This window comes from Periophthalmus magnuspinnatus, chromosome 17 (assembly GCF_009829125.3).
Source record: "Periophthalmus magnuspinnatus isolate fPerMag1 chromosome 17, fPerMag1.2.pri, whole genome shotgun sequence".
Lineage (NCBI taxonomy): Eukaryota > Metazoa > Chordata > Actinopteri > Gobiiformes > Gobiidae > Periophthalmus > Periophthalmus magnuspinnatus.
Window position 1 is genome coordinate 27,469,446 of NC_047142.1, and position 18,701 is coordinate 27,488,146.

The 18,701-nt window shown below is 39.7% G+C and overlaps 1 protein-coding gene across 1 annotated transcript; it reads right to left on the bottom strand.

Moving 5' to 3' along the window:
• Positions 1-3,796: 3,796 nt before the first annotated feature.
• rb1cc1 (RB1-inducible coiled-coil 1) lies at positions 3,797-16,768 on the bottom strand. Its single transcript, XM_033981840.2, has 23 exons — positions 16,409-16,768; positions 15,420-15,535; positions 15,231-15,357; positions 14,933-15,103; positions 14,650-14,852; positions 14,162-14,576; positions 13,910-14,080; positions 13,651-13,835; positions 13,342-13,528; positions 12,611-12,692; positions 11,933-11,997; positions 11,753-11,856; positions 11,518-11,644; positions 9,083-11,001; positions 8,835-9,015; positions 8,639-8,747; positions 7,560-7,854; positions 6,890-6,938; positions 6,732-6,779; positions 5,196-5,254; positions 4,937-5,064; positions 4,749-4,819; positions 3,797-4,609 (listed from the first exon to the last, which is right to left on the bottom strand). Exons 2-23 carry the CDS (start codon positions 15,488-15,490, stop codon positions 4,532-4,534), a joined length of 4,845 nt encoding a protein of 1,614 aa, XP_033837731.1. The 5' UTR covers positions 15,491-15,535; positions 16,409-16,768; the 3' UTR covers positions 3,797-4,531.
• Positions 16,769-18,701: the final 1,933 nt, after the last annotated feature.

Consider the following 18,701-nt stretch of genomic DNA (forward strand, 5'->3'; position numbering starts at 1 on the left):
AACTGGCTGCACCAACAGAACGCACAATCTGTCTGCTTCTCCTTCCAAAGCGCTGACAGCTGCCGTCACCAGCCTCGCACACTCGCACTCTGTGGCTCCGCAGCTCCTGCCCATCCCTCTTTAGTGTTTCCTGCTAACCTCCGAGACAGGGTCACCTGGCCCCCTAGTTGGCCGTCTGTGGGGCCCTGCTGGCCCCCTGGAGACCTGCCTGCGCCGAGCTGCGCCGCTAACACGGGGCTAGCAAAGCGTTTAATATGCAAAACCCAAGGGCGATTCCTCTGACCCAAGAGCAAAGCTTTTCTAACAGTGCAATCCAAGTGCAAAGATGTGATAGGCAGCCATTTAGTTCAAACTGCGGCGTTATAATCGTGTTTAAAGGCGAATGATAATGCTCCATTACACGACTGTTGCTTCATCTTTGCTTCCAAACTAAGAACAAACATCCACACACAAACATACATCCACAGACATACATCCAAAAGAAGTGAGCCTCACTAAACGAGCAGCCGCACTAAAAATACAATCTGGCAAAGTTGTTCTGATCCTTATTGGTCCCATAGTTTGGTTTCACATTTAGCTCGTGCCCCCCCCTCCGCATAAACATTTCATTCTTTCCCTCCCGCAGCACAATGAGACTTGAGTGACTTTGGCAGCAGATTTTGGATCGTCGCTCCTGAATCCACCAGTGTATGTTATCAGCAGGTAAACAAGCTTTCCAACAAAGCCATAATGGAACTGCAAGCGGCATAAAGAGGCTCATCTCAAAAGCTATAGAAGCCATCAAAGCCAGTGTCATTTCCTCAACACTGCTCTGCAGCTGGAGGAGCCAGGCCTGTTAGTTACAGTTTAAATCGCCGTCTATTTTCAGACACTTCACAACTATTTGTATATTATTATTCAGTTGTCAGCGAGCGGCAGATTACCCAAATAAGACAACAGATTTTAATGTTTACGGGATTCTAACGCGTTTTTGTTTTATGAAATCAAAAACTGTGTCATGCACTAAATTAAAGGGATTTGCACTTATAGGGGTATTTCAATAATTATTTCCTGCGGAGAATTAAATAGTTCTGTCTATATTTGGACGGATTACTGCTGTTAAACTCGCTCAGAGGAAAAATAAACCCTGCATCCCACAGTTTACCGATCAAATCTTCCAAACTTTTCTCACATTTCCACACAGAGAGGCCTCCACACTCTGTTTCTCAACTACACGTAAAACTATGCCATCAGATTCGCAACGATTTCCAATACGAGCCTGATAAACGTGTTTAGATCCTGAATTATCATATTTATGTGTTACTAATAGCCATTATGTTCATCATGTGGGTAGAGACTCGAGCTTCCTTCAGTGTTGCGCCTTCTCACATATTTCGCAGGCATTTCATCACACGTTTAATCTGCCCCTGTCTAAGATTTTCCAGCAAAAACCTGCAAGTCAAAATAGAGCAGGGGGACAATAGCGGATGAGATTATGAACCATGTCTGTAAACGCATGTGTGTTTGATCATCTCTGTTGAGGTAAAGTTCTCGTCTTGGTCCCATCAGAGGCTGACAGCAGATATGTAACCTAATCTCTTTGCCTAACCCTTTTTTCTTAGGTTTGAATAGGTTGAGAATATGATGGCATTAAGTCGATTTTCTCCTTCGTTTGCAGTTTACGCCGTAATGGTTCTTGGCTTTTTTTCAACAACACACTTGCTCCATTTCGATTTCCAGTAACTATAAACGTTGACGCGATTGGAGATGTTTTTATCCATCATCAAGTTCATGCATAAATTTAAAATGAAAAGAATGCTTGTTTATTTGTGTATATCTAGTACACTGTCAAGAGATAAGGCAGAGTCTAAATGGAACTTAAGTATTATCTCCAAATACAAGATGGAGGTGACAAAGACATCTGAGACCCTACTGCAGCTTTGTGGATCTTTGCTCGTATTATATCATATTTCACATTTGCCCATCTAAACCTTCATTTCGAGCCTACAGAATATGTTGACATGAGGAAAAAAGCTGGTATAACCCCTCTTTGAATTTTCAAAACATTCATTAATATAGCTATCATTTTAATATGCATTTATATACACATTTATATAGGATTTTGAGTTGAGGAGATTGGTATTAGGGTCAGTATTGTGTCTTAAAGTCTTCATTTCTGTTTTTATTCAATGGTGAAATAGAAATTTGTTTACAGGAAATATAAAAAGAAGTCAAGTATAAGTATAATCTAAGTAAGTATCTGTGAATATTTACAAAGCAAATCTTTCATCTTAAACGTGACTTAAGTACTTTTTATGTATAATTTTGTTTTTACTGGCAGTTTTTTAAGCCTATCCAAATACTACACTACACGATGTTGGATGGGGTAATTTTGCTGCTCTTATCTGCACTAAAAATAATATTTCCCCTGTTTATTTTTCTTTTTAAATTCTACCTAATGTTACAAGAAGCAAGTTAGATACTACTTTAATAATCTAAGTGAATATTAATATCTGATAATGATATTTATGACTCAAACCTTTAATCTTAAATGTGACTTACCAAATTTTTAAACCCACTCAAATACTACACAGACGATTTTGGATATTTGGATGTGTTCATTCTGCTGTACTAAAAATGAATACCTCCCTGTTTACTGTACCAAATACAAATGACACACTACTTTGACTAAGTTCTGTGTGGTGTACTCATCCAGAGTGTGTTTCTGTCAAACATTAAATACAGATAAATATTAGGAGCACATTTCCCCTTCACTAGTTGCCTCCTCTGCTTACTCCCTGCGTTCTTATTCGTACACTCTTGCTTTGACATCTTAAATTGTACACATTAAAAAAAATCGAAACTTAATCCAAAATTAATTAGTGTTAGCATCAAAACGAAACCCTGCAAAAACAGAAAGGCGCCGTACTCTCCAAAGACGCATTATTAACTTCCTAATTGTGAGACTTTGAATCCGCTCTACATTCACAGGCGTGGAAGGTGTGTGTGAAAGCATTGTGAATGGTCGCTGCAGCAGGAGCCGGCACATGGCAGAGCTCGGTCCCATTCAGCCTGATGAGCGACTCCCAGCAGCACTGAGCTCAGCAGGGGGTTGTAAACATTTACACTAAGAGCCTGTCCAGTGCACATGGTTGGAGCTGCCAGCCACCTCGGTATCGAATGTTGTGTTGCATATTTTGTCATTCAGGCCTGTCCCGAATTTGTAGGAATCACACCATCAATTTATGAAGGAGCCATCCAAATGTGACAACAGGCTTATGCTACATGGAGAAAATAGAGCTAAACATTGTTAAAACACCCCTAGACCCACATGGTAGGGAGCGCGCGGCGGAGAGCTGCTATGCCCCCCGCTGTGAACTGGGAAAGTGGGCTTGGTGGGCTTCCTGCTCGTGAGGGCCGCGTCGTTCTTGGGCCCCGATTTGAAGCCTTTTTGAAGTCTGTTTGCTGCCGCCGCGTGCCAACATTAATGTGTCCACAAAGGCAAAACACACAAAATCAAATGAACAATATAATGTGCCGTTCTATGTGCTACCTGATCCACGGCAATGACTACAACTTAAAAAATTTACACTTTAAAAATGTAGCTGGATATATATAAACTGCATTATGTAGAGATGATTAAAACAAATTTAAGTATTCTTCTTTTTGTGTAAATGCTTTTGTAAAAATACAGTTTTAGACAATCATATGAAATGGCACATTTGCTCTTTCATCATAGAAATAAAACAGCGCTCTCGTACACACAATACTAAAGAACTCTAATAAAACACAAAAATAATCAGGAAACAACAGGACATTTATATTTGATTGGGTTCAATCCTTTATTGTTTGAAAACTCTTCTTCTTTTATAATACCGTTGTTTCCTGTTATGTGATTTAATGAATAATATACACTGTCGTCCGTTAATGAAACACAGCCACGTTTCTACATTTCGATCTATAACAGAGAAGTTTGTGCTGATATATTTACTCAGTTCTGACAGCTCATTAACTTCCCTTTTCAAATCAAAAGCATTGTTCTGAAAGTGCATTTTGAGGATTGCAAAGATGACTGTCACCAGCCATAATGTACATGAGTATTAACAGAGCCCATACAACTTTAAGTACATTTCAAACTACAACATTTACCTTGATCAAAGAAAATATCTATGCATGCCATGAACATTCCTCCATAAACATTTAGAATAAATGCATCTGTTATTTCAGTTCATAATGACTCCACAAACGGACAAATGCTGGAAAAGAAAACTAATATTTAACATCCAAATGTAGTTGGTTTTACACAGGTTCATGGCATAATGCCACAGTGTGGGACCAGGCCTCACACAGTTAATAGCATTTGGTCCACAAGAGCAAATCTGTTTAAAATAAAGCAAACATGTTGCAGTAGGATTTAAAGTGAAAATTAAAAAATAATTATGTTCATAGTTCTGTTTAAGGTCTTTCAGTTTGTCAGTTATGAATTATAATGTGATGCTTCAGTTCAAAAGAGTAAGCAATATAAATATACATTTGAACTCAGTCTGTGGCTTTAAACTTTCCTGTTCCAAGGAACAGCCTTCACTCTGTAGAACTTTGTTCCTAAAGGAACTTTGAATCTGTTCTGCGCCTAAAAAAAGAGAAGGAAAAACTCTATGAACTCATAAAGTCTACTGTTTGCACTGTTTTATTTTCACGTTTATCAACTACATATGTGAATATAAACCAGTGCACTGGCCTCAAACACTACACTTTTTTATTTACATTACCTTTTTGGCTTGACAATATTCCTTCTCCATCACCTTTCCAAGCACCCATGGTCGTCGTGAAGTCCCTGATGCTGTCGAACAAAACAAAAACATGAATAATGAGCCTATGTTGTTGCACAATCACATAATTAAAGTGGAGGAAATGGGACATTTCAGTCACCTGATGCTGTTAGAACAGATACACTGACCTGGTTTAAGGTCCAGAGCGGTGAGAGACTCTGAGTGGAGGAAATACAGGGTTGGACCCACAGTGAACAGCACGTAGTTGTCATGCCTTTCATCCAAAATAATCAGAACCAGATCTCCAACCTGGAAACTGGTGCAGACAGAGAGACAGAAACAGAGAAAGGGGGGGGGGGGTTAGCAACAGGCTAGTGCCAATAATGAAGCCATGTATAGTGTCATAATGTGTAAACTCCCAACGACAATAGAAATGGTCACACTTACTCTCTGATGGCGATCTTGTCCGAATGTCGTGAGGAAACAGACGACATGCTCTGAGACATCTACAAAAAGAACTCTGTTAATACTGGGACTAGTAATAATAACAACCAAGTTTTAAAATGTTGCTTGATAAGTTATGTCTAAAAAGAGTAAATCTAATTACATTTTACAAGATATGCACAAGGAATGATTATTTTATTAACCAAGAAAGATATTTGCATTACTTCTTCAAGCCGACTGGCCTGTAGCATCTTTTTTGAGATGCTAGTGCCACCCGGTGGACAAATGGACACATGGCAGAGTTTAAGTTATGACCCGCACATTGAGCCATACTCTTGCCTAATAATAAAACAGATTTTCCAACACAACCCTGACGTCAGATTTCCAATAAGTAAACCTTTGAAATGGCACCAGTTAATCCCCCAACAGTTTACAAACCCTGAATCAGACTCATTATGTCGACTCATTGTTTTAAAAGCACCTACTAATATAACTTAAACACCAGGCTTTCATTTTCATAATGGTCTATATCAAAAGCTGAAGACCATGGGAACATTTTTACTCAAGCAGATCTAACCCACATTTAAAATAGAGCATGCTGATCACTGTGACCATGCCTGGATGCCATTTTATTTTTTGGGTAGTTTTAAAAATCTGGAGCCAGGTCCTTTTTCTGAAATGAATCGTGGTATAGAATCACAAAACAGAATTGTATTGCTCATAAACTCCATTAAATACATAAAGTTGAGTTAGTTCCTTCTCTTTGCGTTCCATTAGTCCCTCCAGCACCAACAAGGGTCACTCCATTAGTTCATTCAAAAAAGGCTCTGGACGTCTTTTACCATGTTTGGATTTGTTTGGTTTTCTTCTGTGAGCATATTAATCATGTTCATGCTTGTGTTCTAGTATCTGAGGTTCGTTTTGACGGTGTACGCTCAAATCCTCCTTTTGTGTTAGGCAAGTGTCTCCCAATGCCATGCTCTGTACAATGGCACGGAGGTAATTTTAAAACTTTGGGGATGATGTTTCACATGTCTTAAATGCTATTTCTTTGAACAAAATTTGTACTTTTGTCATTAATTTATTTGAACAATTCACTTTCTAGAGTGTTCCATGTCAGTGTAACTGATCTGGATCAAGATTAGAACAGATCTGATCTGTTCTAATGTTGTTTCCTCATCACAAACAGACCTAGAGTTGTGTTTTGTTTCACTCACACATGTTTAACACAAAAACCCTGCATATTTAGGCTGAGTTCATCTCTCACACTGAAAACACTCTGTTCCAACTTGTGGTGTCATCATGTGGCGATACAGGAAGTGCTCTACTGTGTTTTTAAACTTCATACACCTTCACTGGAATCATTTGGATCATTTCAGTCCTGGAATAGCCTATTTCCATTGAACTAAAGGTAAAAGGAGCTGTTAACTTGAAAACTACCACTTCATGACATCACAAGTTGGAACAGAGCATTTTGAGCCTTGGAGATAAACAGACTAATAATGCTGTGTTACTACTTGCTTGAGCCAACCAACTAACCAATCTTTGACTGAGGCGCTTGTTTTCTTCTTCCTTCATATGGAGGGTCTGCAATCAAACGAAATCATGATTTTAAATAGAATCCACCATAAGACCATAAACTTAAAGTGGTATACAATAGAATACGTAAACAGTACACACTATATGAGTAATCTTACCCGCTCAAGTAGAAGTATTCTTTGTTTTTCCTCTGAGATCAAAACATCACTGTGGGAAAAGTGAAAGAGGTTTAGCTAATAGTAGAAAATATGCTAGCTAGTACTGTTACTACGTCCGTTTGTGCTGCATCTGAATAGCTCCTCATACTTACAGCTGGATTCTAGTCTCTCTCAGCCATATTCTTTGTACATGTTGGCATCTTACATGCAAACCTCAACAAAGGCCTCTTTCTTTCATTCAGCAAACATTTTCATATTAAAACAAAGAGCTGTGTTGGGCTGCTGCCTACAGTAACCTCATGATGTTCTGAAGTAGTACACATATACTGTTGTGGTGGTGTTATATCTGTTACTTTGTTAAATTCATCCTTGTGTCTTTTATTAATAACATGTACATCTTCTTTTTCATGTTTGTAAATCCACAGGACCCAGAATAATGCCTTTTGTGTAGTGTAATTCTTGTACTATGTCATGTACTTGTGTAAACACAAGGCAGGTTGTGTGCCTGTTGTGTGTGTTGTTTAAACTCAAAAGTACAACATAAACCAACTACACTCCATGATCTGGTTTATATTTTGCAGTTTACCAAGGTCAGTATTCTGTTGTATTTCCATTTTCACATTTACACACACAATGTAAAGTTCCCATCACATTTATTAAAGATGCTTACTGGACTGTCACCATGCTGGCCTCCACAGCTGATTCCACATGGTCCTCGTCTGGAATCCCAGCTACAGAGAGCAGCCTCTCACTCTCTCCTATGGGCTCAGAAGAACAGGCCCCAGCAAAGGGCAGAGCAGTGGCTTCCTCTGCCCCCGTGTTTGTGGACTCCTGCACTGACGTCGTAGGTACGAAGAAGGCAGACGACACCAAAGCTGTGCTGCGCAGACGGTTCAGCTCCTCCTCCAGCTGCTTCTTCTCCTGCATCAGGCTCGCCCGATCTTCAGACAGGGTCTCTATCAGAGCTACAGCAAAGGCAAAAGGAGGCCTGTTAGTGACTTTCACTGGCATACGTGAATCTTGATCACAGACTGTATAATGAAGTGGACTAAGGGAGTTTGACGTCACCCACAGCGTTCAGCTCCAGTCAAATGAAGCTCATCGAGGCTAGAGCAGTTATAGAGGCCAATTTGGAGGAATTCTGACCACAAGTATCATAGCAACCAAAGAGCCAATCCAGAGCGATGCTGTTTAAGGTAACGTCCTTTCCCGATTGCAGTGCTGGTTTAGCAGGGAGCGGGCGCTTAGCAATGTCAATCAAACCTGTTGCTAACGCTAGTGAGAGCGACTTCAGGAAAAGAAGGCGCCTGATTTGTCTGTTATTAATGTTTATATCTTCATTTACAGACACAACAGTAAAATAAAAATACCAAGACCATATAGAGCAGGTTAGTATGAACATTTTAAGACCAAAAGCCTGACAGCAGCAGTTACAGAGAGGGGCGACAATTTTCCAATGTAAAGTCAATGGAGCCAGAGTCGATGGAGCTGGAAGTGCGCCCATGCTCACTTCTTATTCGAAATGCGGCGGCTAGCAATGTCCATTTATATATAAAGCCAAATAAAACCTCAAACAAGAACAGTAGAACTATCTGTCCTACTTTTATTTTACTAAATGAGGAAAATATTAAAGACTTAACCTTTAAAAACTGACTTCATTAACATTTGTAATCACAAGCTCTCCCTTTACTCAATACCTAACTACATGTTGGGTTTCACATTTTTAAAAAAAACAGTTGAACCACAGACCTTTGTCTTTCTCCTGCTGTTGCGTAACATTCTTCAGTTTTTCAGAAAGCTCGTTGATGATCTGCTCCTTCCTTAGCTTCTCCCGCGTCAGGACTGTGTTGAAGTTAGTCTAAAGAGCAGAAACAGATATTTATGAAATATGTTGATGTACAATTTACCAAAAAGCAAAAAAAACCAAAACACTGCCTATATGAACCTGCTGCTCTGCGATGAGCGACGTCTTGAGGTTCTGGATTTCCTCATTCTTTTTCTTTTCCAAAAGTTCTATTTGTGTTTGTAAAGAGTCCCTCTCCTGCTGCAGTCTCAGAGGTGAATCCATAGACTGTGGGCCTTCAGCACCAGAACGCTCTTCAGTTTTTAATGGCAGGCTTTCATCACTAAAACAAGAATTAGTTTGAACGTAAGTCATATTTACAGAAAGTTAAATGTGATGTTACGTTTTACCTCTTTAGAGACTGCATTTCACTGAGCTCTCTTTCTAACTGTCTAATTTTATCCAACAGTCTTTCCTCCATTTCCTTCTTTTCCTGCTGCAGTTCGTTAAAGGCTTCTTGTGATTTCACTGTACAGGCCTCATTCTCCACCTTTAATCTATTTTGCTGTATATTTTGTGCAAACAGGTCATTTTCGGCCTGTAAGTTGCTGATAACAGTCGTTAGCTCCTGCTCGCGTTCCTGGACGTTCATTAACTGTGCCTGATGCTCTTCACTTAGAGCAGCAAGCTGTTGGTCCAGGTCTTGTTGAAGTTTTTCAAGCTGCTCACTGTGGCTCCTCTCAGTGTCCAGGCCTTTCTGCTCCAGCGCTGACAATTCACTGCGTAACAACCTCATCTCCTCCCCGTGGGAATTCACCAGTTCTGAGACGCGGGAGTCTTTCTCAGCCTTCATGAGGCTCCTCAGCTCTGCCAATCCCACTTCATGCTCTTCATTTTTGGCCTGAAGTTGTCTTTTTAAATCTTCTATCTCTTTACTAAGGACCTTGGTCTCAGCTTCGACTTGTGACTTCAGAGACTCTGCGTGCTGTGTCTTAGTTTCACTCAATAAGAGCTTTACCTCTTCAGTCTCAGATTCCTTAAACGCCAACTCTACTTCTAATTTGCAGCGAAGTTCAGCCAGTTCTGCAAGATGTGCTTCCAAGTCCTTAATTTGAAGATCTTTTTCATTCACCAGAGTGGAGTGCTGGTCTTCTGCATCACGTAACTTGGATCTATTATCTTCCTCAATTTGCTTTATGGTGTCTTGGTTGTCTTTGGTAAGAGTCTCAAGTTTGGCGCCGTGTTCTTTCTCTAGTTTTTCCTCTAGTTCTTTTAAAAGGAACTGTTCTTTTACTTCAAACTCCTGACAAATCTTCTGCTGGCTGCGTTCGATCTCAATGTGCAAATTCTCGACCTGGTTGGACAGAGAGTCTCTTGCTTCAGACAGAGTTTTGATCTCTTCTGTTTGACCGGACATGATCTGCTCCAAGTTCTTGATTTTATCGACGTAGCTGCCCTGTTTCTCGATCCACTGCTGCTTTTCATTCTCAAGTTGAGTCAGTTCCTTCTCTTTGCGTTCCAGTAATCCCTCCAACTCCAACATGGCTCTCTGGATGTCCTTTACTATGTTTTGATTTGTATAGTTTTCTTCTGTTAGTGTTTGAATCTGCCTTTCATGCTCTTCCTGTAGTGTTTGAAGTTCATTTCGATGGTGTATGCTCAGCTCCTCCTCTTGTGTTTGGCAAGTGTCTGCTATTCTATGTACTTCCAGTGCCATGCTCTGTACAACGACACTGAAGTCGTGCTGTTCCTTTATAACTTGACTTTGGAGATGATGCAGGTCGTCTTTTACATTTCTTAGTTTGCATTGGGTCTCCTCTGCGGTGCATCTGTACTTCCCTATAGTCTCTTTAAGAGCAGTGATTTCAGCGTTCTCCCTCTCAAGTAGAGTCGTGTCCTGCATGCGTCTGTTGTCGATGGCATTAATAACAGAGGAATAGAGTGACTCCACCATCATTTCAGGGCTTGTGGGGTCACTGATGGGGTTGGGCGAGGTGAGGTTCTCTTCTATTACAAACTCATTCACAGCCGACATAAAGTCCGATTCTGGGCTTTCTGCCAGGGAGTCCAGATCAAGAGAACCCTGCTGCAGAACAGGATCCATATTTGGATGACCAATAGTCTCAAAGTCAAATGTTTGAGCGTCAATGCTGTCTGGGGATAGATCCTCCAAAGGGGCAGGTACGGTGACATCAAGGGGCTGACAGCTGGGGACCTGAATGCTGAGAGAGGGAGGTGTTTTGGAGGACACTGGAGTTGTGGTCCCAGTAAAGTTTTCGGATTGTGGCGTTATGGGAGTAGATCGATGAGCACTCTGACTAAACGATGCCTGAAAAACACAAGAGTTTGTTCAAACAAAGTTAATTCTAGTTAAGTCCATTCTTTGTTGTAAAACCTGCACGCCATAGAGCGGAAAGATACTGGCTGTTTGAATAATAGTGCCCAAGTCTACTACTATTATTAATGGGTTTTGATTTCAATATACATTTCAATGGGCTGAAGCAGAGGGGAAGTCATGGAGTGAGTGAGCTGAAGTTTGGGGAGTAACTTGTTTTATTCTGCTTTTTACTATTAAATAAAGTTTCTTAGTGCTTCTCTCTGCAAAGATCTTATCACAGGAATCCCATGAGCTTGTGGTTTTGTGAGTTCAGTTTGGATCAAATACACAATAATGTAAGATCATATAGATAATACTGGTTCATTCTTGTAGTGCCACCAATGTACTTTACACAAACTACAGCCTCAATACTTAAAAACTTTGCAAATATTTAAAATTTACAATTATGTCTAAAAATCCATTGAGAGCTTCCTTTGGCCAGCTGAATGTGACAGTTTAGTGTCTTACCCTTTGTTCACTAAGGAGGTCCGTAATGGTTCTGGACATCTCATCCACACTCTGTGCAGCGTGAACCAAATGGCGGAGCGTTTGTATATGTTGATTGAGGGGCTCAAAATCACACATAGTGGGAACCCTGCAACATGTGGAAAATGGATTTCAAGACAAGGGTTCAATGCAAAAATCTCTTTCTCAGATAAAAATAGACTTAGAAATAAAATGATTTGAAATGTTTTATACGTACATGAGGAAAGGTTGGACCTCAACAGGACAGCAGGATTTCAAGTACTGCAGGTCGTCAAGGGAGATGTCTGGAAGTTCATCATCAAATCTCCTGGGCTTGTGAGTCTATCAGAGATCGTAAGTTACATAAAGAATTGGAATAAGACCTTTTTTTTTTTGCTCAGTTACATCTGAGGCTTACACAAAAAGAAGATGGAGGCCATGAATCAAGTCCTCTAAACAATCGATTTCTGAGGAAAGACTTTCCTGAAAAAGAGTAAATAAAGAACAAATCTTTGTAAGGCTCGAATAAGTTTGACCCAATAAGTTCGACCCATAGACTGTATAAAGAAATGGACAAGTTCAACTCCAGTCAAATAAGGCTCACCAAGGCTAGCAGTTAAAAGGGTGAATTTCATCATAACCAAAGAGCCAATCCACCCCCCTTTCCCCCACACCGCTGGTTTAAGCAGGTAGTGAGCGCTTAGGAATACTGTCAATCAAACCTGTTGCTAACGCTAGTGGGTGCAACCCCAGGGAAAGAATGCGCCTGATTCGTCTGTTATTAATGTTCATATCTTAATTTACAGACACAATAGCGAAAATAAAAACCCCAGGATCATGTAGAGCGGGTTAATATGAACATTTAAGACCAAAATGAAGAGTCCGACAGCAGCAGTTCCAAAGAGAGGGGTCACAGTTTTCTAATGTAAAGTGAATTGGAGTCGATGGAGCCAGACATGCGCCCATGATCACTTTCTATCTGGATCATGACGGCTAGCAGGTTAGCTATGTCCATTTAGATATATAGTGTACAGTCTGACCACACACATGACAAAGGACTGTTTATCACATAATTTAATCTTCAGATGTCACTTACTGAACAGTTTTCCAAAGGTTTCCCTTTTGAACTTCTCTGCTTCATACAGTTGCTTCCCATCTTTTACAAGGGCATATGCCCACTACAAAACATAAAGACATTAGTTTAAATTTAAACTGGTTTGAACAGTCTATTTTTTATCTACACCACCAGTCAGACATTTGCACACACCCTCTCATTCAATTTTCCTTTATCTTTACTAATTTTTAAAAAATATTTTATATTCAAATCCTCAAAGTACTGTTTGCTTTGGCGAAAAATATTTAGTAGTAGTTATTTAATTTTTTTCTTTACTCCATAATTCCATATATCTTACTTCATATATTTGATGTCTCCTGTGTATATTTAAAATGTAATAAGTAGTCAAAATAAAGTTTGTGTCCTAACTTTTGACTGGTAGTTTATGTTTAAAATGATTGCAGTTTATGCTGGTGTCTCCTGCAACACTGTTACAGTTGCACAAGTTCCATTCCATACTTTGTGATAACATGAAAGTTACTGTTTATATTACTAACACTCAGACATGGAGGCACCACACACATTTCTGCCCATGCTACTTGTAATAAACAGGCAAAAGCATTAAATATTCACAGTATTATGCTAGGACAGCATTTTACAATTTATAACTCTAGTAACAGGACAGAAACTGAAATGTGATACCACTAGTACATAACAAATCCTTCTTTTTAATTTTATTTTCACATTTTACTGAAATTTGATAGCTTACTAACCTCTTTATAGTGGCGCATAAACATTTTCCTCCTGACCACCTCAACCACAGCCAAGCAGTACATCTGGGGCACACTGCTGAGTGCTTCCACTACCCGCACTCGCTCCACCAGCTCTGTCAAAAGTCTGAGCAGAGCTTGGAGCTTCTCCCCATCCTGGTCTGCATGAAGCATGACATAACAGCACCATCTAGCACAAAAAACAGCGTTGTCATATGTGTGTAATGCCTCAGTGGGTTACTATAGTGTTGTATAGTGTCATATAGCAGAAAACCAATGCAAATACTATGAGAAAAAACAAACTGGATTTACTTGAGTCTGACTTGAAGGTTGTTTGCGAGTTCCTGTTTAGCAGTGGTGCATTTCTTTTTTATGTCAAGCAGCTTCCTGTGGTTGTTAAGCATGATCATCAGCTGGTTAGTGTGACTCAGACACAGATCAGGCAGAACTGATGTATCCTTCAGGTTTTCAGCCCTCTTCTGATTGGCCAAAAATCCCTATTAAGGAACAGATCCTTGTGAGCAACATTATTTATTTTAAGCATTGTTTTCTCTATTTGTTCCTGACTCACCTGAGCAAGTTCTTTCTGTTCATTCACCAGTTTCTTACAGCTTGCAATCATTTGATCTAGCGCATACAGCCGGTCTTCGAGCCCCTTGATAGCTTTCATGTTTTGATTATCGAGCTTTGCAATTGTGTCACGACAATCTGCCAGGAAGGGTTGAATAATGCGAGGATCAAGCTGAAAGAGAAACATAATTTTTAACCCGTGTTTTTAGTCATATCAACATATCAACAGATCTGATTAAGGCTGGAGACTCACCCTGTTTATGGAGTCAAAGCATTTCCTCACAACAGATTCTACATCATTGGGTCGGTCTTGCACATTGATCCAATCTAGTAGTGTAACATTAAAAGCAGATGCGTTGGTCAGCTCTTGGGGGTCATCATCCAGTAATGCAGCTCTCAGGCCCCCACTGTCATTCATCTCATGTGTTTCCTGGTCTTCAGTCGCTTCACTTGTTGCAGTTCCAGAAGCTGATATGGATGTGGACATCTTTGCGTGCTGCTTTGCTCCAACTGTACAGAGCACGGACTCAGTAGATCGTTCATCTTCCGTTTCTTCTGAATATTTGTCTGGTGTAGAGCTGGACTTTTCTATGCTCTCTCTATAACTGTGGCGCGTCAAACATTCCAGCAGTGGTATCCTGGCCATTACTGCGACTGCTGTCCCAAGCCTGCAAGAACACCGGTGTTATAAGACAACATCAGCAGTTATAGAAGAGCTGCCTGTTTCTACCTTAAACTTACTTTGTTAGTTTTAGCTTGATCTCCTCCAAGTCCTGTTGATAATTTATATATGAAGTTTCAAATTTCACAAGCAGCTTTTGATATGACAGAGTGCAGTCATCCAGATTAGCCATGATTGCAGCCCAGCCTTGGTGTTGAAGATGTTCATCATGAACCAGCCTCTCACAGAAAGAGGACAGTTTCTTGGCAACTTCAAACATTTCCTGTTGATGTAATAATGATCACACCATTAACAAAGTAAAAACGAACTATTTTTACATTATTGTCCAAAAAAGTGATTTACAAGAGCAAGTTGTGTTCTCGAGGCAACAGTGTGAAAGACGGCTGGCATCAACAGAGACTCCTCCACTTTAACTTGAATCTCACTCTCTATCGAGAACGTCGTCTTAGGAATTGTTGGATCCCTGTCACTCAGAATCATCTCTTTGTTGAACAGAAATATGGGGTTGGTTTCCTTGTAAAAAGAAGCACATTGTAAGTCTTTGAACCAGGAGATATGCACATGGACATGCACACATTGTATTAATTAGTATAGTATAATAATAAATAATTATAACTGTATTGATTTCATAAAAACTTACAGTGCCAGCACTGTAGCTGCAGACGCGTCGGTCTCCAGCCATACATTCCCCTCCATTGACAACAAGGACTTGATGTTGAATGGCAATCTTATATTTAGCTTGGATGGCATGTTTAAGCTCTAGGACACTGAACAAATGAAAATATTTTAGCAAAACGCACACTGTAATCACACAATGCAAGTGCCTTACGTTTGGACAGCAAGATCAGTGTCAAATGTCAAAGTGCTGCCATTGTTGACCTGGAACACATACAACTTCATGTTGGATCGTCCAGAGTTTTGCTCATTTAGTCCGTCAGGGGAACCCTTACAAGAAAATATAAACACACACATTACTTAGACATGTGCCTTTATTTCTGCACAGACAACACATTTCATTTGTTTTAAATGTATGTATTTTATCTTTTGTATAATTAAATAAACATAAACAATGATGACATTTACTTGACATAAATGTGAACAGATGAATACATGGTGATTCAAACTATAAATGTTAATAATGACATCAGCTACAGAGAGCATCTACAAACTGGTAGTTCATTCAAGTTAGGTGAAATATGGAAAGAAAAGCAGCTGAGTCACTCAGTCACCATGTGTTGTAATGTTTATTGTTCTTAAGTTAAGTCACAGACCTGTGCTTTCTGTGTCACTTCACATTTTACCTGAGCTATTCAATATTAAACTCAAACTGGACAAATGGCGGTGGGAAATTATGTTTACATTGCCCCTTTATGTTTCCAACAATAACGTTACACAAGTGTACAGTGAAGTTGCTATGACAGTACATGGATTGTGATATGTTACAGGGAGAAGCATTAAAACCCGTCAGAATCCCCGTGTGTGTGAGATTTGTCCGTTTGTTTGACATCTGTCTGTTTGTTTGACAGTTCTCTGTTTTCAATGTGTATTTAGGACTGGCACAGGTCCGAGGTTTAACCTTGGTGTTTATTTGTGTCTGCAGTGGCAGAGAAAGGGCTCAGCTACGGAGCTACGGAGCTACATGGAGCTACATGGAGCTAACAGCTGTGAGCCCAGCGCTCTGTGGATCCTTCTATCGTCAGTAAAATGACAGCCGTCACAGAAGAGACAGGAAAGTCTCTAAATGTCCCACATTACAAACAGAATAAAGTAGCGCCACATAGAGCCGAGACAGCAGCACATACACACCACTGGCCTTACCTCACTTTCCTCGCATCTCCCCGCTGCTGGTCTCCACCTTGGTTAAGCGAGTTGGCTAGCTAACAAGCTAGCAACTAAGCTAGCTAGCTGTTTTGCTGTAGCTTGGCATACATGAGCTAAAGCCACTTAGCCAACGCTCTCCCGACTAAAGCCACACTAGAAACACATGATTATGTGAGTGAAGTGCTGCTCCACACTCACATAAATAAATCTAATGTAAAACATAAAGTGTAGCTACGAGTTACACGAGCTAAATGACTCAAAGCTGTTTGTTTATCTGTGGAGCTAACAGTGCAGCTAAGTGTGCTAACAGCCGCTCGGAGGCTGTTTGTTGTTGTATCTGTGCGGCTCGTCCGCGTCACATTCAACACACGCCTCCAAACTCATTCAACTCCTCACGATAAAAACACATTCTACTGGACAAGGGAGTGCAGAAGGCAAATACACTTTAGTTCATTCGCATTTACCAATTTAATTCCATAAATGTTTATTTTCGCACATTTATAAAAATCAATATAACACATAATGGAGCATTACTGTGTAATAAGAGTCATAATAAAAGGCGATTCTAGTGCAGCAGGTGTATTCACACTAAAGTCCTGCCTGTAACATGAGGATCTGGGGCTGGTTATTATTAAAGCTTCAGAGCTGGTGTTTGTGTAGGAGTTACTACTACTACTACTACTACTACTACTACTACTACTACTACTACTCAAAGTTCATTTGCACAGCATAATATGTCCACAAAGTCATTCAAAGTGCTTTACAGAATAAGAAAGACATTAAAATCACAATACAAACAAATCAAAACATAAATAATCATCATAAAATGAACATTAAAAGAGAAAAGAATAAAAACCTTTCAGTCACATCAGAGATTTACTGATATTTGCTTAAAAAAAAAAAAAAAAAAAAAAAAAAAAAAAAATCACATTTCAGTACTCGATGGTTCTGTTGTTTCTCTGAGGACAAACTATTATCATAGATCAGTATCAAAATGGGGGCCCGGGGGCCAAATGTGGCCATCAGAGCATTGCTTTGTTAGCCCTCAGAACTATTACTCAGATGATTATAAGCAGAACTTTTACTACAAATGTACGCACATTAAGTAATTCTACCACTATAAATCCAATGACATCACATTATGACACATAGAGCAAAGCAGTGGCTCTGTTATATCTGCGTTAAAACTCATCTGAATGACTCACTGTATGGACTCAGTGGTCTGTGCAAAAGTTTGGACCCCTGTAAAGCTCATACCTAATAGTTCTATATAATACTTTCATAAAACACACCTCTGTTTAATAAGGGCTTCTTCTATATTTAGGATAATTTATTTTTACTGTTTTTTTAAATTATGAATTAATTATTTCTGACAATCTTTGTCTGTGGCCACAGCAGTACCTTCTCTGGTGCAACCAAAGACACTGAAGAGGCTAACTGTCTTGGCCACAGAAAATGTTTGGATTCCCAAAGGAGTTAGAGGAGGTGCAGAAAAGGGTTAGGGTTAGGGTTAGCATGCATGCTTATATAACTTCTCTCACATCTGGTCTCTGATAACAACCTTAAAACTAACATCTGTAAGTATATATATATTTTTACCAGTAGATGGCAGATGTGAAACCTGTTCCCCCCTCTCCAATCACCTGCCTTTGTTTGTTTGTTTATTATTTAATGAAGGGACAATGCATATTAAGAACAGAGGCATGGGGAACGAGTCCCACACCTGTAAATATGCAGGATTATAGCCAGTGCTAATTTTCATCCTTTGTCCCTTGTTCAGGCTCACCTGTGCTTTCTGGTCTTCTGTAAGACCAAAGACAGTATCGGCCAACAACGTACATAGCATCTAGTGGTGTTATGTAAGAATACAACAGAGCCAGGTCATCCATTTTAATTGCAAATGGTATCTTTAATATTTCCACTAAGTAAAACATAAATCTTGTGAGGGGTTATGATAAGTGCATTTCTTTACCTATAAAACATATCTTTCTACAGGACTGGTTATGACTTAGGACACCCAGGTCTCTGTTGGGGACAAGTGCCTTAGCTGTACAAACAGTGATAAGTACTGCACTAATGTTCAAACTGTGTAAGGAGAGGATGATGGACAGCGCTGCATGTGACAAAATGTTACAGAGGGTAAATGGAAAGTATGAAGCAGTTTCTGTTTGTCTAAATATCTGTTTCAAGACCAAATATCTTTTTTCTACGTATAAATACAATAGATATTTGAATTATTTAAAGGTCCTATTTTACACAAAACTGACTTCAGTGAGCTTCTATTTAAGCA